Here is a 23,056-nt window from a genome sequence, read left to right as displayed (position 1 = left end):
GTTGCATAAGCTTATGTTTTTAAGCTTATGTTTTTAAGGGGTGTATCTTGGCTATAAAAGATCTTTGTACTTTTCTGTTGGTACTTCTCAACAGTTCATTAGAAATAGTGAATTGTTGAAAGTCAAATGCTATTGCAAAGCTTATTATTATTAAAGATGTAGTTTAAGTATAACTCTGACTGGTGTGTAGTTTGTAACTCTCCTCATTTGGTAAAGCAGAAATATGCCACCACAAACAACAAAACCCGGCAACAATAATACCAGCCGTCAGATACAGCCTTACAATAAAACAAACAAGCACACAAACATGAGGGTTAAACCAGAGGGTTAAATAATGAACATGTAATGGGGGGAATTGAAACCAGGTGTGTAGAAAACAAAGACAAAACAAATGGAAAATGAAAAGTGGATCGTGATGGCTAGAAGGCCGGTGACGTCGACCGCCACCTAAACAAGGAGAGGGACCGACTTCAGCGGAAGTCGTGACAGGATATAAGCCAAAAATCTATTCTGGACTGTCTGGAACCTGTTTTGTTACTCCTAGTAAACGATCAATCGGACAGAAACCTCTCTTTCCATATATCAATAAGATCAAACTTTTCCATAAAAAGTATTAAACCCAAATTCTGACTGGTTGGCCATCTATCAGATTAATTATCTATAGTAATGTTAAAGTCCCCTCCTATCAAATAAATAATAACGAATTTGGGAAATTTAGATAACCAATGAAGTATATGTTTCTCTTTAGATTCAAGCAACTCATAACTTTCATGTTTGGTGTTGTACCCGTAGTAGTTTACAGTAATGAGCGTAATGTCATTGTAACTGATCACAAGACAAATAAAGTGACCAAAGGGGTCACATTCCGAGTGTAGAATATTACCACCAAAGGCATTTTTCATTGTAGTGACCCCAGCGGAGCGTTCAGATCCATGGGAAAGCCAAACCTCGTTGCCCCACTGTGACCCCAAAAAGTTGGCATCAGCAGAAATTGAGTGAGACTCTTTAAAAACGCAAAAATATGTTCGAAATTGTTCAGCAAATAAAAACAAGGCCTTGCACTTGCATGGGTACCTCATCGCTGTGAGCCTCTCAAATGTTGTAAGAATGCGGGTGGCTCCGTGTAGCTCTGCATTGACATGATTGGTTTTCGTAAGCTGAGGGCGGGAGGTCCTGTATAAACACAAACAACAAACCATGACAACTTCCTTCCCAAGAGCTTCACGAAGCGCAAGAAATATGAATGCCCTGACTTCTGCAGAGGCCATGTCACCGTAAATGCTGCACGGCTCTAAACAGCAGATTTACTATCCCTCTCTCTCATAATTGTGTTGTCTAAAGTCCTCTTTCCTGCGGTCTGAGTGTATGTAACTTAATTTAGAAAAGGTATATCCATCTGTGTCTGACCCGGAAAAGAACAGGTGCAATGGATATGGTCATTGTAGTTAATTACCAAGTTTCTGCCCTGAAATTAGGTTGAATATTTGCTTAATGAAAACTATAATTCCCTTAAGCCCAGCAACCCATATAGTGCTTGACTTCATCTCTCTTGTGAATTATTTTATTTCTCGAGAGCAGGTATTCCCAAACTGGGGGGTCCGCGCAATGCCGTCGGGGGTACTCAAAATAAAAATGTGATTCCCATTTTCAAACAGTCCATTTATATTTTCCATCGGGGCTATACATTTGGGTGTTTTTTTTCTCTCGCCTGAGCAGCCTCGTTTCACTGGCAAAAATAAAATTAAACCATCTAGTGTTGAGCGAAATAACAACACAATATCAAATACAGGTAGCCTAGTCAAATAATTAACATCCAATCACATTAAAGTTACTCTCTCGTGGGAATTCCACTAATGGTCCATATGTAGCCAAACGTAGCTGCTGGTTATGTTGGTATCTGTACTGATGGCACAAAAGCCATGACAGGGAGACATAGTGGAGTGGTAACGCACGTGCAAGCAGTTGCTCCCGACACCACTTGGGTACCCTGCAGCGTACACCGAGAGGCTCTTGCTGTCAAGGGAATGCCTGACAGCTTGAAAGACGTTTTGGACACTACAGTGAAAATGGTTAACTTTGTTAAAGCAAGGCCCCTGAACTCTCGTGTCTTTTCTGCACTATGCAATAAGGGCAGCGACCATGTAAAGCTTTTACAACATACAGAAGTGCTCTGGTTATCATGGGGCAAAGTATTGACACGTTGTTTTTGCATTGAGACGAGAGTTTTGCATGTCTGACCGCTTGCATGATGATGAGTTTCTCACACAACTGGCCTATCTGGGTGATGTTTTTTCTCGCCTGAATGATCTGAATCTAGGATTACAGGGAATCTCTGCAACTATATTCAATGTGGGGGACAAAATTGAGGCTATAATTAAGAAGTTGGAGCTCTTCTCTGTCTGCATTAACAAGGACAACACACAGGTCTTTCCATCATTGTATAATTTTTTGTGTGCAAATCAACTCAAGCTTACAGACAATGTCAAATGTGATATAGCGAATCACCTGAGTTGGGTGCGCAACTACGCAGATACTTTCCCGAAACGGATGACACAAACAACTGGATTCGATATCCCTTTCATGCCCTGCCTCCAGTCCACTTACCAATATCTGAACAAGAGAGCCTCATCGAAATTGCAACACACGCTTCTGTGAAAATTGAATGTAATCAGAAGCCACTGCCATATTTCTGGATTGGGCTGTGCTCTGAGTATCCTGGCTTGGCAAATCGCGCTGTTAAGACACTGATGCCCTTTGCAACCACATACCTATGTGAGAGTGGATTCTCGGCCCTCACTAGCATGAAAACTAAATACAAGCACAGAATGGTGTGTGGAAAATGATTTAAGACAGACTCTCTCCAATACAACCTAACACTGCAGAGTTATGTGCATCCTTTCAAGCACACCCTTCTCATTAACCTGTGGTGAAACCATGACTAGAGAGACTCAATGAATACAGCAAAGAGCTGCTGTTTTTATAAGTTAATGTTTAAGTTGTGCCATAAAATGTGCATTCTCCCTACTTCCACTCATGCTACAACCAGCACTGCAGCAGCAATGAATGAGTATAGCAAAGTGTTTTGATGAGCTTGCATTGTTATTATTTGTGGCTTTTAATATCGAGGAATATTTCACTTTCTCTGGTCATAGTAGTAACATGAATTGGTGCATGAGGCAGAAATAATGCAGTGCGATTTGAGTTTCGCCATCTGCAGGAAGACTGTCCTGTTTTCTCAGCAGATTGAGGGAGAGCGGAGGGACGGTGAATACGGTGAGGCACTCACCACTGCTCTCTCCCGCCCCTCAGATTGACCATCAGATGCAGGCTATCAGTCCAGTAAAATAAAAAACGAATTATTATTTTCACTCAGCTGTGCCTCCAAGTAATACAACACATTATCTATTACCAGTGTGATCATATACTTACAATTTTTAAATATACAGCCTACTGCACAAATGTCATTGCTACATAACTGTATTCAATAGGTTAATGTTGCATAAGCTTATGTTTTTAAGTCATCTTTAAAAAACAAAATCTGAGCGGTAGATCTCTGCTTGCTTTTGGACTCAGAAAGCAATATTGACTCAGAAAAGGTTGGTGACCACTGATGTAGTTGGAGCTGAATTCCACAAAGCCTGGTCTCTGCTCAACTCCATTGGAGTTCATCAAACACTTCCTTCACCATGGAGTTGAGTTTAGTCAGCTATGATTTAGTGAGTTTATAAAGCATGACAACATACTTGGTGATAAATGTATGTTTGATTGCTATAGCAATATTCATATTGTAAAATAAATAAGATGAAAACTTAGCATCTGTTCAGCCATACATCAACCAGCAATCAAACATTATTTATCAGACAGGTTCCTCAAAACCAAGAATAGACTGGAGTCATCCAGTGACTGGAGGAATGCACATAAGCCAGTAGATGTCGCCCTTTGCGCCACACAGAGCAGAAAACGTGCCTTATGCGCACACAAATGCAGGGTTGGAGCCTAAAATGGCTGAAATACTTATGGCATACAGTCATTACAATCTGAATCTAGACTATAGTGAGAAGATAATTGTGATGTAAAATCTCATCTATGTAAAGTGCACATACAAAGAGAGGACTCAAAATGCATTTAATACCACATAAGTTACAATTCTATTACAAAAACAGAAATTTAATCCAGAAAAAAAAAATCCTATGCTAAGCATAAAAAACAACAACATACAGCTGAATAGGTTATCAGACTGACAGAAGAGCGAGTGATGTGGTTGTATCGAAGACAAATTCCTGATACATACTAGATTACATGTTAATGGAATCATAGCAACTACTACAGTAGGCTGGATATACAGTACCAGTCAAACGTTCACACCTACTCATTTAAAAAAAATAATAATAATAATTCTACAATGTAGAATAATAGCGAAGACATTAAAACTATGAAATAACATATGGAATCATGTAGTAACCGAAAAAAAAGGTGTTAAACAAATCAAAATGTATTTCATATGAGATTCTTCAAAGTAGCCACCCTTTGCCTTGATGACAGCTTTGCACACTCATTGCATTCTCTCAACCAGCTTCATGAGGTAGTCACCTGGAATGCATTTCAATTAACAGGTGTGCCTTGTTAAAAGTTCATTTGTGGAATTTCTTTCCTTCTTAATGCATTTGAGCCAAATCAGTTGTGTTGTGACAAGGTAGGGGTGGCACACAGAAGATAGCCCTATTTGGTAAAAGACAAAGTCCAAATTATGGCAAGAACAGCTCAAATAAGCAATGACAAAGTACAGTCCATCATTACTTTTAGACATGAAGGTCAGTCAATACGGAAAAAGTGCAGTCGCAAAAACCATCAAGCTCTATGATGAAATTGGCTCTCATGAGGACCGCCACAGGAAAGGAAGACCCAGAGTTGCCTCTGCTGCAGAGGATAAGTTCATTGGAGTTACCAGCCTCAGAAATTGCAGCTCAAATAAATGCTTAACAGAGTTCAAGTAACAGACACATCTCAAATCAACTTTTCAGAGACTGTGTGAATCAGGCCTTCATGGTCAAATTGCTGCAAAGAAACCACTACTAAAGGACAGCAATAAGAAGAAGAGACGTGCTTGGGCCAAGAAATATGAGCAATGGACATTAGACCGGTGGAAATCTGTCCTTTGGTCTGATTAGTCCCAATTTGAGATTTTTGGTTCCAACCGCCATGTCTTTGTGAGATGCAGAGTAGGTGAACGGATGATCTCCGCATGTGTGGTTCCCACCGTGAAGCATGGAGGAGGAGGTGTGATGGTGCTTTGCTGGTGACACTGTCAGTGATTTATTTAGAATCCAAGGCACACTTAACCAACATGGCTACCACAGCATTCTGCAGCGATACGCCATCCAATCTGGTTTGTGTTTAGTGGGACTATCATGTTTTTCAACAGGACAATGACACAACATCTCCAGGCTGACCAAGAAGGAGAGTGATGGAGTGCTTCATCAGATGACCTGGCCTCCACAATCACCTGACCTCAACACAATTGAGATGTTTTGGGATGAGTTAGACCGCAGAGTGAAGGAAAAGCAGCCAACAAGTGCTCAGCATATGTGGGAACTCCAAGACTGTTGGAAAAGCATTCCAGGTGAAGCTGGTTGAGAGAAAAACAAGAGTGCGCAAAGCTGTCATCAAGGCAAAGGTTGGCTATTTTGAACAATCTCAAATATAAAATATATTTTGATTGGTTTAACACTTTTTTGATTACTACATGATTCCATATGTGTTATTTCATAGTTTTGATGTCTTCACTATTATTCTACAATGTAGAAAATAGTAAAAATAAAGAAACCTTGGAATGAGTAGATGTCAAAACTTTTGACTGGTACTATATATATATGAAATAATTCAGACAATGTCTTCCCATTACTGACAAATAAAACACCCAAGTTTACTTCAAAAGAATGCTAGATTCCATAATGAAAAACATGATAGAAATAGACATGATTGAATCAAATTGAAGAAAGCAAGCTGTTTTTAGATTACATTTCAGGGAACCCGGCAACACTAAATCTAATCACAGTTTTATCAAATTACAATTAGCTATATGGTCGGTGTAAATACAAAAATAAAAGATCTCTCGGATTGAAAATGGGTGTGAAAAACTAACCTCAATCTGCCTTGTCTTCTATCAATATTATGTATAGATAAGCACAGTTGAAGAATTTAAATTCTAGAAATCTGAGTCTACAAAAAAATTGGCAATACACCTTTCTTACCAAAAAGGCACAAAAACATTTAGATTGTTTCAAACTAATCTAAATGTAAAGACAAAGTAGCAAGAAAAAAAAAGCTAACTTCCTCATGGCCTTCAACTCATACAACTAAATTCACCCATTCAACCCACACTTCAAAACATTTAAACTCGGGGCCAGAAAAAAAACAGGGCAGAAAAAAGGACAAAAATAAGTCATACTGGTGATCAACAATTGGGAGAGGAATCATTAGGAATTGTCTTCAGTGTTCTTCAATTCAAGGGATCAGCAGTGACTCTACTCTGAAGTAGTAGAAATACATTGAACAGTGCCCAACTCACCACTCTTTTCACAGCTAATCTCACCATGTACTGGGCCGTCATTGTACTGGCAGCTCCCCACTGGCGTGTTTCATATAGTGCAGGTGCAACGCTGACTCTTGATCAAACCCTTCACCACATTCAAAACACTCCCATTCTTTAGGTCTTTTCTGTTGCACCGCCACATGTGCTTCCAATGCTGTCTCTTCTTTCCCCTCTTGCTCCTCCTCCTCCACTCCCGATCCAGAGGAATCAGAGTCGTCAGAGGAATCAGATCCAGAAGAGTCTGATGAATCTGATTTAGACGATCCCGACGACGACTCCTCAGCGCCAGAATCTTCAGAACTAGACTCAGACCCCGACTCTACTGATCCAGATTCCTCCTCACCCACCTCAATATCCTCCTCCTCCTCCTCTTGATGTTCCTGAAGCATATCTATCACCTCCGCCTCCTCTGTGCTACCCATCCCTGTGAACACCAGCCTCTTCATCTCTGTCACCCTTCTCCTCCCAGCAAACAGGTGGTTCCTGGGTCCCAGTGGCGTCTTGCTGGCCCCGAGGTAGACCCCTACGTGCTTCTTCCGATGCGTGATGAGGTTGCCCAGCTGGGAGAAGTTCTTCTTGCAGAGCGTGCATTTGTAGGGCTTGGCGCCGGTGTGAGTATTGTAGTGGTAGCGGAGCTCAGCGGGCACGCGGAAAGACTTTTCACAGAGGTCACACTTGTGGCGCCTCAGGTTGTGGCCCTGCAGGTGTTTGTCCAGAGAGAGCTCATCCCTAAAGCCCTTAGCACAGGCCAGGCACCAGAAGGGCTTCTGCTTGTGCAGGTCCATGTGGATCAAATACGTCTGCAGGGAATTGAAGTTTTTTACACACTGATCGCACTTCAGAGTGGAGGGTTCCATCGACACGGGAGGCCTGTGCACTTTCAAGTGAGTCACCAGAAGGGATGGGCGAGCAAAGACCTTCCCACAGTCCGGGCACTTGTTCTCTGTGGGTTGTTTTTTTTCTTCTTTTTCATGCGTCTTCTGGTGATTTCTAAACGACTCGAGGTAGGAGTAGACCTTCCCACAGATGGAGCATGCGTAGACCCTGTGGGAGCTGCTGAAGACTGGCTTCTCCTCCTCAGACAGCATGGCGACGCGCGGACGAACTGTGACGATCTCTGATGGTCTGACCTGCCAGGAACTGTCAAAGAACTCTTCGTCTTCTTCATCACCTTCCACGTCTACATCACTGTTCTCTTCGTAATCACAATCGTCATAATTTTTCTGCTTTTTCTCAGGTGCTGCCGACTCCACATTGCCATTGCTCCCGTTCATCTCCAGAGATCTCTTAATGCCCTGCCTTCGTTCCTCCTCCTCTGCCATCGCCTCCTCCAGGACATGCTTGCGCAGGTGAGTCTTGAAGGCCTCCCAGCGAGTGAACTGCTGTCCACAGTCCTGACACCTCATACTGGCTAGTTTCACTGTGGAGGAGAGAAAGGGAGCATAAATTAGGACAATATAGTCCCATGATATTCCTGTAATTTTGCTAAACTTTCAACAATTTATTTGAACTTGTTTAAATCCTTTTGTGAAGATAGTTTATCTCAGATTGAATTGCCAAACTATCAGCAGCATCACCGTGGAATTTAGGATGAAGGGGCATATTTTTCACAACCAAGATGTTTACACCTATTGACACATTTTAGCATAGGCACAGCACAACCATATAGTGTTTTAAAAAGGTGCAACATGCAGAAATCGCTCTGCCATTTCCTGGTTGCTAAAATTCTAATAGTTTGTCTAATTTCAGTGTGTGGCAAAATAAGCTATGTATAGTGTATAGAATCATTGTAACATCTAAACCACTGTGAAATACCTTTTCAAGAACCAGAAATATTGTATTTTCAGCTGTTTGAAGCTGGTATACAAAGCCGAAAGTAAGACGCAAAAACAAAGCTTAAGAACAGGAAGCATAGAAATAGCACACAGAACATATCTACCGCCTCTTAGACTTGCTTTCAATGAGAATGACAGCTCTTTAACTCACATTTCTATGTGATTTCGGTCGGGTCTCCCAAAAAGGTGCATATTGCAACTTTAAGTGCACCAGTAAAATTCAAAAACGTACAGTATGTAGTTGTTCTCTCCACTGCTAGGATCAATACGCTCAATCACACTCCTTGTCACCTCAAAATATTCTATATTTAGGCTGATTAATAACTAACATGATTGGATATATACTTAATTAGAATACACTGCAAGACTGATTACATAATACAAACACACACCACTTGGGGGTGTACCCCAACATATAGAGTGAGCTACAAAAGTATTGGGAGTGTGACGCGTTGTTTTGGCTCTCCACTCCAGCACTTTGGACTTGAAATGATAAAGTTTGGAGACACCTTTTCAAATGAGTGGATTTGGCTATTTCAGCCACACCCGTTGCTGACAGGTGTATACAATTGAGCACACAGCCATGCAATCTCCATAGAGTAGACAAACAAACATCGGCAGTAGAATGGCCTTACAGAAGAGCTCAGTGACTTTCAACGTGGCACCGTCATAGGATGCCATCTTTCCAACAAGTCAGTTTGTCAAATTTCTGCCCTGGTCAACTAAGTGCTGTTATTGTGAAGTGCAAACATCTAGGAACCACAACGGCTCAGCTGCGAAGTGGTAGGCCACACAAAATCACAGAAGGGAACCGCAGAGTGCTGAAGCGGGTAAAAATCGTCTGTCGTTGGTTGCGAAACTCACTACCGAGTTCCAAATGGTTCTAAAAGCAACGTCAGCACAATAACTGTTCGCCGGGAGCTTCATGAAATGGGTTTCCATAGCCGAGCAGCTGCACACAAGCCTAAGATCACCATACGCAATGCCAAGCGTCGGCTGGAGTGGTGTAAAGCTTGCCTCCATTGGACTCTGGAGCAGTGGAAACGCGTTCTCTGGAGTGATGAATCCCGCTTCACCATCTGGCAGTCCGACAGACGAATCTGGGTTTGGTGGATGCCAGGCGATTGCTACGTGCCCCAATGCATAGTGCAAACTGTAAAGTTTGGTGGAGGAGGAATAATGGTCTGGGGCTGTTTTTCATGGTTCGGGCTAGGCCCCTTGGTTCCAGTGAAGGGAAATCAACGCTACAGCACACAATGACATTCTAGATAATTCTGTGCTTCCAACTTTGTGGCAACAGTTTGGGGGAAGCCCATTTCCTGTTTCAGCATGACAATTCCCCTGTGCACAAAGCGAGGTCTACACATAGTTTGTTGAGATCGGTGTGGAAGAACTTGACTGGCCTGCACAGAGCCTTGACCTCAACCCCATCGAACACCTTTGGGATGAATTGGAACGTGGACTGCAAGCCAGGCTTAATCGCCCAAAATCAGTGTCTGACCTCACTAATGCTTGTGGCTGAATGGAAGCATGTCCCAACATCTAGTGAAAATCCTTCCCATTAGAGTGGAGGCTGTTATGAATACCCATGATTTTGGAATGAGATGTTCTACGAGCAGGTGTCCACAAGCATTTCACTACACCGGCAATAACATCTGCTAAATATATGTGTATGTGACCAATACAATTTGATGTAGTGTGCAATGCCTGAGGTTAAAGTGCAGACTGCTTTAATTTGAGGGTATTTTCATCCATATCTGGTGAACCATTTAGAAATAACAGCACTTTTTGTACATGGTACCCTAAAATGGGGGGACCAAAAGTATGGAGACACATACAGTACCAGTCAAAAGTTTGGACACACCTACTCATTCAAGGGTTTTTCTTTATTTTTACTATTTTGTAGAATAATAGCAAAGACAACAAAACTATGAAATAACATATGGAATCATGTAGAACCCAAAAAAGTATTAAACAAATCAAAATGTTTTATATTCTTCAAAGTAGCCACCCTTTGCCTTGACAGCTTTGTACACTCTTGGCATTCCCTCAACCAGCTTCATGAGGTAGTTAACCTGGAATGCATTTCAATTAACAGGTGTGCCTTGTTAAAAGTTCATTTGTGGAATTTCTTTCATTCTTTAATGCGTTTGAGCCAATCAGTTGTGTTGTGACAGGGTGGGGGTGGTATACAGAAGATAGCCCTATTTGGTAAAAGACCAAGTCCATATTATGGCAAGAACAGCTCAAATAAGCAAAGAGAAAGGAAAGTCCATAATTACTTTAAGACATGAAGGTCAGTCAAAGCAGAACATTTCAAGAAATGTAAAAGTTTCTTCAAGTGCAGTCGCAAAAACCATCAAGCGCTATGATGAAACTGGCTCTCATGAGGACCGCCACAGGAAAGGGAGACCCAGAGTTACCTTTAATGAACTTATCCTCTGCAGCAGAGTTACCAGTCTCAGAAATTGCAGCCCAAATAAATGCACATCTCAACATCAATTGTTCAGAGGAGACTGCGTGACTCGTTCATGGTCAAATTGCTGCAAGGAAACTACTAAAGGACAGCAATAAGAATTAGAGACTTGCTTGGGCCAAGAAATATGAGCAATGGACATTAGACCGGTGGAAATCTGTCCTTTGGTCTGATTAGTCCCAATTTGAGATTTTTGGTTCCAACCGCCGTGTCTTTGTGAGACGCAGAGTAGGTGAACGGATGATCTCCGCATGTGTGGTTCCCACCGTGAAGCATGGAGGAGGAGGTGTGATGGTGCTTTGCTGGTGACACTGTCAGTGATTTATTTAGAATCCAAGGCACACTTAACCAACATGGCTACCACAGCATTCTGCAGCGAAACGCCATCCCATCTGGTTTGCTCTTAGTGAGAATATAATGTTTTTCAACAGGTCAATGACCCAACACATCTCCAGGTTGTGAAAGGGCTATTTGACCAAGGAGGAGAGTGATGGAGTGCTGCATCAGATGACCTGGCCTCCACAATTACCCAACCTCAACCCAATTGAGATGTTTTGGGATGAGTTGGACTGCAGAGTGAAGGAAACGCAGCCAACAAGTGCTGCATAAGTGGGAACTCCTTCAAGACTGTTGGAAAAGCATTCCAGGTGAAGCTGGTTTAGAGAATGCCAAGAGTGTGCAAAGCTGTCATCAAGGCAAAGGTTGGCTACTTGAATTATCTTATATATAAAGTATATTTGGATTTGTTTAACACTTTTTTGCTTAGTTAATGATTCCATGTGTTATTTCATAGTTTTGATATCTTCCCTATTATTCTACAATGTAGAAAATAGTCTAAATAAAGAAAAACCCTTGAATGAGTAGGTGTCCAAACCTTTGACTGGCACTGTAGGTGTATAACAAAATGTAAGTACTTGGTCCCATATTCCCTTTCACGCAATGACTACATCAAGTTTGTGACTCTACAAATTTGTTGGATGCATTTGCTGTTTGTTTTGGTTGTTTCAGATCATTTTGTGCCCAATAGAAATTAAATGATAAATAATGCATTGTGTCATTTTGGATTCACGTTTACTGTAAATAAGAATGTTTCGAAACACTTCTACATTAACGTGGATTCTTCCATGATTACAGATAATCCTGAATGAATTGTGAATATAGATGAGTGATAAAGTTAGACGCACAAATATCATGCCCCCCAAAACATTCTAACCTCCCCTGTTACTGTAATGGTGAGAGGTTAGCATGTCTTGGGGGTATTACATTTTTTATTTAACTTGGAAAGTCAGTTAAAAACAAATTCTTATTTACAATGACGGCCTACCCCGGCCAAAACCAGACGATGCTGGGACAATTGTGCGCCGCCCTATGGGACTCCCAATCACAGCCGGGTGATATGCGAGTCTAGCTTTCTCGCTCATTACTCATGATTCATTCAGGATTATCCCCCCCAAAAAATTCCTGTCCCAATACTTTTGTAACTGTATGAAAGAAGTGTACCTACTACTGCGTAGGTTATCATTTGAAAGTGTGAAACAATTTAAAAGATGCACTACGCAGAAATCCCCCAGCCATTTCCTGGTTTCTAAACTAGTTCAACTAATTTCAGTTTGTGACAAAACAAGCAAGTTTAGTGTAGAGAATCATTGTAACATCTAAACTGCTGTGAAATATCTTTGCCATAACCAAAAATACTGTATTTTCAGCTGGTGTACAAAACTGAAAGTAAAAGACAAAAACTAAACTTAACGGAAAGCATAGAAATAGCGCACATTAACGTATCTACCGCTTCTTAGACGTGCAAAAATAAAAAATAAATAAAACAGAAATACCTTATTTACATAAGTATTCAGACACTTTGCTATGAGACTTGAAATTGAGCTCAGGTGCATCCTGTCTCCATTGATAATCCTTGAGTCCACCTGTGGTAAATTCAATTGATTGGATATAATTTGGAAAGGCACACACACACACCTGTCTATGTAAGGTCTCACAGTTGACAATGCATGTCAGAGCAAAAAACAGGTAGAGGTCGAAGGAATTCTTCGTAGAGCTCCGAGACAAGATTGTGTTGAGGCACTGATCTGGGGAAGGGTACAAAAAAAGAAAAAACGGCCTTGGTCAGGGAGGTCACCAAGAACCCGATTGTTACTCTAGAGTTCCTCTGTGGAGATGGGAGAATCTTCCAGGACAACCATCTCTGCAGCCCTCCACCAATCAGGCCTTTATGGTAGAGGCCAGATGGAAGCCACGCCTTAGCAAAAACACACATGACAGCCTGCTTGGAGTTTGCCAAAAGGCACCTAAAGGACTCTGTCCATGAGAAACAAGATTCTCTGGTCTGATGAAACCAAGATTGAACTCTTTGGCCTGAATGCCAAGCGACACATGGAGGAAACCTAGCACCATCCCTACGGTGAAACATGGTGGTGGCAGCATCATGCTGTGGGGATGTTTTTCAGCAGCAGGGACTGAGAGAATAGTCAGGATCAAGGGAAAGATGAACAAAGAAAAATACAGAGATCATTGTTGAAAACCTGCTCCAGACCTCAGACTGGAGCGAAGGTTCACCTTCCAACAGGACAATGACCCTAAGCACACAGCCAAGACAATGCAGGAGTGGCTTCGGGACAAGTCTCTGAATGTTCTTGAGAGGCCCAGCCAGAGCCCGGACTTGAACATCTCTGGAGAGACCTAAATATAGCGACGCTCCCCATCCAACCTGAGAGCTTGAGAGGATCTGCAGAGAAGAATGGGAGAAACTCCCCAAATAGAGATGTGCCAAGCTTGTAGCGTCATACCCAAGAAGCCTTGAGGCTGTAATCGCTGCCAAAAGGTGCTTCAACAAAGTACTTAGTAAAGGGTCTGAATACTTATGTAAATGTGATTTCTGTTTTTTATTTTATTTATTATTAATTAGCATTATTATTATGGGGTATTGTGTGTAGATTAATGAGGGAAAAAATGATTTAGTCAATTTTAGGACATGGCTGTAATGTAACAAAATGTGGAAAAAGGGGTCTGAATATTTTCAGAATGCACTATACATATTGCAGCTTTAAGTTTTAACATCTATAATATGTTTCTCAACCATTTCCAATCAACGGTAAACATGACGCGTCATGACTGAAAACCCACTAGAATCTTTTGAGTTAAGCTTCAAGGTCCATTAACACCAGTAACTCAGTCAACACAATGAACCACACAGGAAACTTAACTAGTTTTAACCATTTACTAAAACTCTTCATGTCTGCATTAATAAGACACCAGTAGTAGTTTAAAGGTACAAGGAAAAGGTTACATTGAAATTAGTTATCATAAAGGCAATGACTTCAAAAGATTAGCAATAGTCTAAAAACTTTAAGGTTTCATTTAAATCAACAAGGAACATAACTCCATGAACAAATGCTAAATCTGTTTGTTAAATCAAACTCATTACGATAGATAAATGTTTACACAACACAGGAAAGTAAAAGAAAAGTAACAATCAACTGTTAGTATTTGGGAACTTTGGTAGTGAAATCCAGGAAAACATTCAATTTTCTAATTATAAATTATACAATGTTAGTGTGGTAATATTTTGCAAAAGAAAACAGACAAAAATAGGTACTAATAATACTATAAACATCCATCTTATATAGACAGGTTAAAGCCAGAACTTGGTTAATTTCTCAAAAGAAAGTCAAGTGCATGTTACTGAAAGTGGGTGACTCACGTTCTCCCCTTGCATACTAAGTCAAGCAAAACAAACTTAAATTAGTGCCTACCTTGACAGACAAATCGCTGTACTTTACAGGATGTAATCATTTCTCGGCATGGAGAAACAGCACCATTTTCTAAATGAAACCGCAGTTACCTAACTTTCTCTTTCTCTATAACTACACCAAGAGGACACATTTCAAATCAGTGGAACTGATAAAATGAGTTTTTCTTTAGACATTTTTACATTTATGTACAGATCCAGTGTGAAATAAAGCCTGAGAACGATAAAATAATGATGTCAAGAGCTAAAGAAGCACTTAGTGGATATATTTGAAATAATGTTAACAGCATTCTATAGATATAATTAGAATAGTCAAATTTACCAAGTCTCTTAGACACTTAGTCCTTGAAAATACCCTGGAGAAAAAAAAATGTCCACCTTGGAAATTGAACTTTAGTAGAAAGAGGTGCATAAGTGCATGAAAAAGTACAATTCCACTTCTATTATCTCCTGACTTGTATTAGTTCCATTGTTAATCTAATATGCTCCACGAGCATGTTCAATGTAGTGCTGGTGCAACTCCAACTCTCGACTGAAACGCATTCCACATTCTATGCAAGTAAGGCCATCGGTGTCTCTTGAGGAGACAGCAGTGTAGGGATCTCTCTGCCCTTTGTCATCACCCATACATTCCTGGTGATGATCAATGAGGTCCCGAATCTCACTGAAGGTCTGGGGACAAAGGGAGCAACGGTAGGAGCCATCGCTGTCGTGTTGAGCCTCGTGTTTATGCAGAGCACCTGGAGATAAAAACGCTTTTCCACAGTGCTGGCACTTGTGGCTATTCTGTGGCCGGGAGGGGGGTGTAGGTAGTGGCTTGAGGGATGACTTCGCCTTCAAATCAGGCAGAGGGACATTGAGTTTAGCGGGCCCTGTGCTTACAGAAGCACTGAGTCTGTAACGAAGCTCTGTTGGTAGTCGCCGGCGGACATCGTCGTGCCAGGCCAGGTGCTGTTGCAACTGAGTCTCAGTCCAATATCCACGGCAGCACAGGGCGCAAGAGTGAGGTCGGCTCTTTTCCAAGTCCTTGTGGGCTCTTAATTGCTCTTCAGTTGGGAAAGCTTTTCCACACTTGTCACATTTGAAGAGGCATTTGATTGTCTGCTCATAGAGGCGGGTTGGTGGAGAGGGTTCCTCTTCCACTACTTCTGCCATTCCTGGATTAACTTCCTGCTTGAGCACTCCACAGATCTTCTTGTGATTATAGAGTGCCCCAGAAGAACTGTATCTCTTCCCACAGTCAACGCAAGGGATGGATTTGAAACCCGGTCGACTTTTCTTCCTTCTGCCAACAGCATTCTTACTCTTTGTAACAAAGTGTTCGGTTTTGAGAACAGTGCCTTTGTTTTCTGTAACTAAGTCCTTACTCTCATTAACCAGTTCATTTTCCTTGGTAGCCAAGGTGTTAATGGCAACAGAGTCCCTGCTCTCAGCCAAAGTGCCCTTGCTCTTAACCTTCTTGCCCTGGGAGTGGGCCTGCCATTTGTGGGCACGCAAGCCTCGAACCTTCAAGAAGCTCATATCACAATGAGGACAATGGTGAAGATTTGATTTAAGCTTTGGCTTCTTTAATGGAATGACTTCAGACTGGCTGTGTGACGTGGCAGGTTGCTCCGGGACCTCTTCAATGGACATGGTCATGGACTGGTCCCCCTGAAGATCTGCAGTCTCAATGGGTTTGTTATGCTCACTTTCATAGTGAGCTGCTAAAAGTGAGCCCTTGACAAAAGTTTTGTTACATTCTGGACATGCAAATTCAGCGTGTGAGGGTTTGCGGTTGCCTTCCATGCTGGTGTCAGCTGCAGGCTCTGGTTCGGCTTTGGTCTGACATGGCGGATAATACAACTGGTGTCGACGGAGAACACACAGGTAAAAGAAGCCCTTACCACACTTGTTGCACTGAAAAGGTCCCTCATCCACTGACTTGTGCCCAACAGAATTTGTATTGTCATCTTTTATCAGTGACCCAGCAAACTTCTTATCTGTGTGCCATCGTCTGTGAGTGCCAAGGGCTGCATTGGAGATAAAACGTCTTCCGCATTCTGGACAACAGAATTGGCCTTTAGTTGTTTGCTCTGCCTTTTTGGATTGCTTGGGTTCTTCAGGGCTTGCGGCCACTTTAAATTTCAGCTTTGGTTTTACTTTAGACTTGTGACCCAGAACATGAATCCTTTTATGGAAATTCAGTGCTCCTACAACAGCAAAGCTTCTCTCACACTCTTTACATTTGTATTTCAAATCAGTTGTGTTGATTGTGGCAGCTTTCAAGGTTTGGGACTCACTGTTCTCCTTTTGTTCACCACGTTCCTTCTCAGTAACAGATTTAGTAATTTTCTCAGTGCCCGAGTTGTTTGACCGAGTTGTTTTCACAAGGTCTTTGACAATGCACGTTGTCACCTTCTCTAAACCTCCTTTCACTTTGGCATCCAAGCCTCCAATTGCCCTCGGCTTGCCACATTCTTTTCGATGATACTGCAATGACAGTAAATTGTTGAAAAGAGAAGGGCAGGAGGGACATTTGAGCTTCTTCGCTTTAGGAACTGTGTCATGTTGGGCAACATCCTCCTTGTAGCTTTTACTGACCGTCTTTATCTTGCCACACTGTTTTTGGTGGGTGTGCAATGAGGATTTGTTGCTGAAATGGGAAAGGCATGTTGAACACTTCAGCCCCTCTAGCTCAAGAGCAGATTTAGGCGATGAGGCAGAGTAGTCGGTCTCATAACCATGGCTCTTCATGTGGAATTTAAGTGCCTTGGCTCGTGAAAACAGTTTTCCACAATCAGGGCAGCTGTATGCATTCTTCGTCACTTGTTCTACCTGATGTTGAAAAGACTTGATAGGAGGCGGGACGATTTGAGCATTATGTACAACCTGGTGCCTGAGGAGGCTTGAGAACATGCGAAAAGACTTGCTACAAAGTTCACATCTATGATTCCCATTCTCGTGCTTCCTCATATGAGATTTCATAATGCCTTGGTGACGAAATTTCTTTCCGCATACAGGGCAGGCAACTTTACCACGAACATGTGGAGGGCCATTGACAGAATGTGAAGACACTGTTGGCTCATTCTTCTCCTTTAAATGTGCACACTGAGCTTGATTCTGCTTGTGGTGAGCGTAAGCACCCAAAGACCAGAAGCCCTTCCCACATCGCTCGCAATAATAAACCTTTGGGCCTAATAAAGTCTTTGGATTAAACACTTCACTTTTAGTGTCTGATACTTCATCTTGGGTGGGGGTTTGAGCGTGGCAGCTTTTGCAGTGGTTGTACAAACTACTGGCATTAGAGTAAGTCTTCTCACAATCTGGACATGGATGAGCTTTGCTTTTTGGATGCTGTTGCTGATGAGAGTGTAGAGCAGACATGCGTGAGAAACACTTTCCACACACCTCACATTTGAAGCTATTCTTCTGTAGTCCGGCAAGCTGGTAAAATACACTCTTGTGGGGTTTTCGGCCATCGTGTTTTCGCATGTGATTGTGGTACGTTTTGCGATGTGTCGTGTCAAACCCACAAACATCGCACTTGAAAATATCATTTTCAGGATTCCATAGTTTTTTGCCATCTACTCTGTGCCACAGTTTGTGAGAGCGCAAAGATGCAACACTGGTAAACCAGCGGTAACACTCAGGACAGTTAAATCTTTTAGGTGGGTCTTGTCCCTGAACCTTCTCCGTTTGAGCTCCTTCACCTGCAAATGGCGGAAAGTCAATTTGTATAATTTTCAGATCAATCTCTGGTTTAGACTTAAGTGTACTAGAGATGTACTCCGTTGGACACAACACAGCATCCATCTCCTCTTTTCCATCCTGGTCTGATTCACACAGTAATTCAAGATCAGGGTTGAGTTCTTGTAGTGACTCTTCTTCATCCCTTACAGAGCCATCTGAGGCACTTATACTGATCACCTCTACATTGACATCATCAGTTCCATCAGCCTCTGCATCCCCATCAGTTTCACAGAAACAGGGGTCTCTCTCAGTCACAAGGGTCTGAGAGGTGTCCTGTGGGTAGACAATGGCCCCTAAAGCAAATGTTTCAGTTTCTGTCTTGTTATCTAGTAATAGCTTATGTTGAGGTAGTGGGGGTGTTTGTGTCTGGGATTCTTTCTCAGTCTGTCCAAAAACATCGTTGTGGCAAAGCCGATGGGACTGGAGAGCCGAGGCCCTGGAAAACCGGAGCCCACACTCCTGACACTCAAACGCTTTCTTCTGGAGCTGGCAAACCTGATGAAGGAAAGACTTTGCTGGAGTCTCTTCAGTATGAGCCAAGCGCTGGTGCTTGTAGTAGAATGTGAGCGTTGTGAAGACTTTGCCACACTCCTCACATGGAAACCTTTTGCCACCACTACCACCTCGTTTCATATGATAGCGTTGATGGCAGAGCATGCCGGCGTAAGAACTGAAGGTCTTCTCACACTCACTGCAGTCAAATTTTTTGGGTTTTCTCTTAAGCTTTTCAGGAGAACATTTTTCATTGTGGCTAAATCGTTGGTGTGTTTTCAGGCCAGACTGGGCGCGAAATGTTTTGCCACATGAACACCCAAACATATTTTCCTGTGCCCTATCTGTCTGTTCAGAAGCTTTGTTGCTGTCCTCTGTTGCACTGGCAGGCTCCTCTGCGGGTGGTTGCTTCTCTGCACCCCTTTTGCGGGACTTTGGGATTAGTTTGACCTCATGACAACGGCGGTGAGCATCAAGAGCTGATGAACGGGAGTAACAGCGACCACAAGTTTGACACTCAAAGGACTTCTTTTTCAGGTGTGCCAGCTCATGGAAAACTGATTTGGAAGCTTGCTTGTGTGAGCGTGTATGACTGATGAAAGAGCCCATCGAAGTATAGGATTTACCACAGTCTTCACATTCATAGACATACTGCTTAGCCACCACCAAGCTCTGATCATGAGTTGACTGGGGCCCAGCTGTTGACTGGGCCACAGGAGTTGATTGCAAAACAGGAGTTGACTGCTTGAGGGCTTCATTACGGTGTTTGACCTGGTGTGAGTAAAAACCCCTTGAGTCTGCAAATTTGCGCCCACAAAGAGCGCAACATAGTGTCCGTTGGCCCCCACTCTCTGAAACAAGCAAGCCATCCAACTGGGAGTCAGAGTCCAGGCAGACTATTGGGCCATCATGGGTGTGCTCATGTTGATGCTCCTGGTAGGCCGCCTCCTCCCCAAAGGCTTCTCCACAATCCAGACAGCGGAAAAGCCCATCCCCTAAAAATAGAAAGGGGAAAATGGGAGGTCAGGGCGACTCCTGTTGCCAAAGAAAAGAGAAAAGAAAACCAAACAATAACACAAACAGCACAAATGAATATTTATGTCAGATAATGACTATGTGCCTCCATGTACAATTAGGGCTTGCACAATTATCGTATAATCGTGTAACCAACAATTATGGATGAAGACAGTCATGAAAATTAAAATAACCGTTATAACCATTATTTTTGGTGTGGAAAGAACAGCTGACAGAAGACAGGACAGCTGGCATTTTGTCCATTTCTGCGGTAACATGGACTAGTCACAACGTAATGAAACTTTGTTGCTCCTTGCTGATAAAGCAAGGTGTTGTAGTAATCAAGTCTTGGGTTGCCTAGGCAACACCCCCGCAGCAGCACAGCTCAGGAGTAGAGGAGAAAATGTTTGTCTTAAATTCAAACGATTATAAACGGTTACCATCATCCAAAATTCCATTACTGTCAAAAAGAAACAAGACTTAAGCATATTTTATTACAATGATACATATTATCGGCAAGATACATTTTTTGCAACGGATACAACTTTTGTTTGGATGGACGTATATTTTGACAGAGACATTTTACTTGACAATTATAAACATATTTGCTAAAGTGCATATCACCCTAATGATGGAGAGTCAACTCATTGTGGATAATATACTTTTGAAATGTAATTGTTATAAAAAGACACATGAATGTGTGAAGCAGCCTAATTTAAAAATGTTTTCAACCTAACTTCTGTATTGGGAAAGTTTGATTTAACCTAAATGTTCATCACGCTTTTCAGATCAGTCAAGTTATCCTATTCACTACTGACCTGTGGACAGAGAAAGAATTGGGATCGTATGACTTCCCTTGAGGTGAATGGAGCCAAATTCAGGTCTACTCTATTGAAAACCCATAAAGTTACCTATATCAAACATTTCATCAGGTCTCAAATAGGAGAATCTCACCCAAATATATTGAATAAAATGATCAAAGATTCACCTATTCAGCTCCTAGGACAGAGCCCTTTAAGCCTTATTAATCTTAAACAGTAAACATGTCACCCCCCATGAATGACGCAGCACTTGGGCCAATTAGTGACAATTCAAGCTCAAACAGGACATATGCTTGTTCAAAGTTTGGAATTTCAGCTGATTACTATAGTGCCCCCTTTGGGCCAATCATTTTAATTGTGTAAATGCCACATCTATGGCAAGATGCATCATACACCCAAGTTAAGACAAAATCGTGTGTGACTAAATTAAGTACAAACGCAGACATATCCATAGTCCCCCCTTCCAATTGAAAGGTGGGTAGATGTAGCTCAATATGGCGACCTGAGTATGGGCGAGTGGGTGTGCCGAAAGGAAAGGAGTGGGTGTGTAAAGGAGTGGGTGTGTCGAAAGCACTCTGCTAATAGGTTAGACGGTTTTGATTGAGCGGTGTTTATTCCCTTCCATTTCTTACCACAACTACCATGCATTGATTGAGCTACCATACCGTGAGTACTTCTGTTTTGAAGACAGAGGATTAGTATGAGTCTCATTTCACTGTTTTACACAAATTGTACAGTTTCAGTTATAAAACTGACGATTGTCTTTTTTATTAAAATGACTGATGGCGGGTGTACTGTTTCTTCATGCGTTAGCTACCGCAGGCGACCGGACCATGATATCCAGTAGGACGCTTCCTGAGTATCACGGTCAGGTATCAGGTCGGCAGGCATGTCCATACAACACAGGTGCACTGGTCGCGGGCTTATCGACTCGTCATGCAGCCCAATCAGCAACGCAAAACGGTCTTGAGTTGCAACATACAGTATCTTCCCTATTGGGCAGCAGCTACCCAATATTTAATCGTGGGGGACAATTAGATGGCTCTGGCCTACGGGGAAGTTCCAAAACATTGGGGAGGTGATCACGCTAGTCCAGGGGCGACATCATTAGCCAAACGTTTCATTTTGCAACTAAAACGAGTTTCTAATAGACAAATTGCGGTAGGTCCCGTTTCGTTCGATTCCGCTTAAGGAACGTTTTGCAACAGAATAGGCGTAATAAATATGCCCCAGTATTATTTATCACAATATGACAGCCTATTGGATTTCACGTAACATTGAAGAAACCGTAAGATCAAAGAGTAGACGTTTAACTATTACAGTATTAATGTAATTCGGATGATCGACTATTTACCCGTGCTAGCTAGCAACCCTAAGTAACGTCACCGACTACACGCACAGCTTCTTAGTCACCACTAGTTAGCTACTTTGCTAGCTAAGAAATGTGAACAAGATAAAATGGGACAAATTGACTTATCTGGTCAATGGCTACCTAACTAACTGCACCCGTAGCTATAATCATGTTAGAATAGTTCGCTTACGTTAATTAGCTAACTAGCAAACATGGATTTGAGCATGATGTAGCAATAGTTAACGTTACGTTAGCTATGTTTAGATGATTGTGAAAGGATGGGGTCACTTACCATCGGTACTGTCATCTTTGGCAGACTTGTGGGCGCTGTTTTCGGTCTTCTTGGTTAAATGTTCACTGACATCTTCCGACTCCTGTTCATCTCCTCCCTCGTCTTTGATAGTTACAGCTGAGACATCCTCCATAGCTAACACCCAGCGTGGTGCTTGGTTTGCTGTTACTAGGCCACTGCAACTTGGATCTTCGTTCTTAGTGTTTACCGCCTCTATTACTTAAATTCCCCTGAGTTTTCTCAGAGGGGGGGGCTCGTCTAATGCATGCAAAAATAAAACTCCTTTCACGGAATAAACAATGACATGGAGGCCTCGAATGCTGTTCGGAGCGCCTCTTACTCTTCACCTCCGAACTGTTGCTGCAGTGGTTCCGTCCTAGGAAATTACGACAAATGACAACTTCCTTGCCACAGATCTGGCGCGAGAACATCAGCTAATCATGACGCGTTCAAAACAACTGAGAACTGGGTTCAACAACACAAATGGGAACTCGGAGAAAAACGGTTTTGAACGGTCATCCAACTCGAAATTACAAAACGGGAACTCGGGCCTCTTTCTAGAGCTCCGACTTTCCGACCACTGACGTCATGATTTAACCTCGTTTTCCCAAGTTCTCATTCGTCTTGAAAGCACCATTAGACCCAACCGTTAGTTCTCTACATGCAATGTAACGGATATTAACGCTTT

General features: G+C 42.2%; 1 protein-coding gene across 3 annotated transcripts; it reads right to left on the bottom strand.

Annotated features, from left to right (window-relative positions):
• Nucleotides 1-5,794: 5,794 nt before the first annotated feature.
• LOC120048585 (zinc finger protein 91-like) lies at nucleotides 5,795-22,730 on the bottom strand. 3 transcript variants are annotated; one of them, XM_038994671.1, is made up of 2 exons: nucleotides 22,369-22,730; nucleotides 5,795-8,012 (listed from the first exon to the last, which is right to left on the bottom strand). In XM_038994671.1, exons 1-2 carry the CDS (start codon nucleotides 22,499-22,501, stop codon nucleotides 6,607-6,609), a joined length of 1,539 nt encoding a protein of 512 aa, XP_038850599.1. In that variant the 5' UTR covers nucleotides 22,502-22,730; the 3' UTR covers nucleotides 5,795-6,606. The 3 variants fall into 3 exon arrangements, with proteins under 3 accessions (XP_038850599.1, XP_038850597.1, XP_038850598.1); XM_038994669.1 differs by lacking the exon at nucleotides 5,795-8,012 and adding an exon at nucleotides 14,122-19,885; XM_038994670.1 differs by lacking the exon at nucleotides 5,795-8,012 and adding an exon at nucleotides 14,122-19,925 and having other exon boundaries at nucleotides 22,369-22,454.
• Between the last annotated feature and the right edge of the window lie 326 nt (nucleotides 22,731-23,056).

The sequence above is a fragment of the Salvelinus namaycush genome, chromosome 5 (assembly GCF_016432855.1).
Source record: "Salvelinus namaycush isolate Seneca chromosome 5, SaNama_1.0, whole genome shotgun sequence".
NCBI classification, from domain to species: domain Eukaryota; kingdom Metazoa; phylum Chordata; class Actinopteri; order Salmoniformes; family Salmonidae; genus Salvelinus; species Salvelinus namaycush.
The sequence above is the reverse complement of the archived record's forward strand: the minus strand, read 5'-3'. Positions and strand labels throughout refer to the sequence as shown.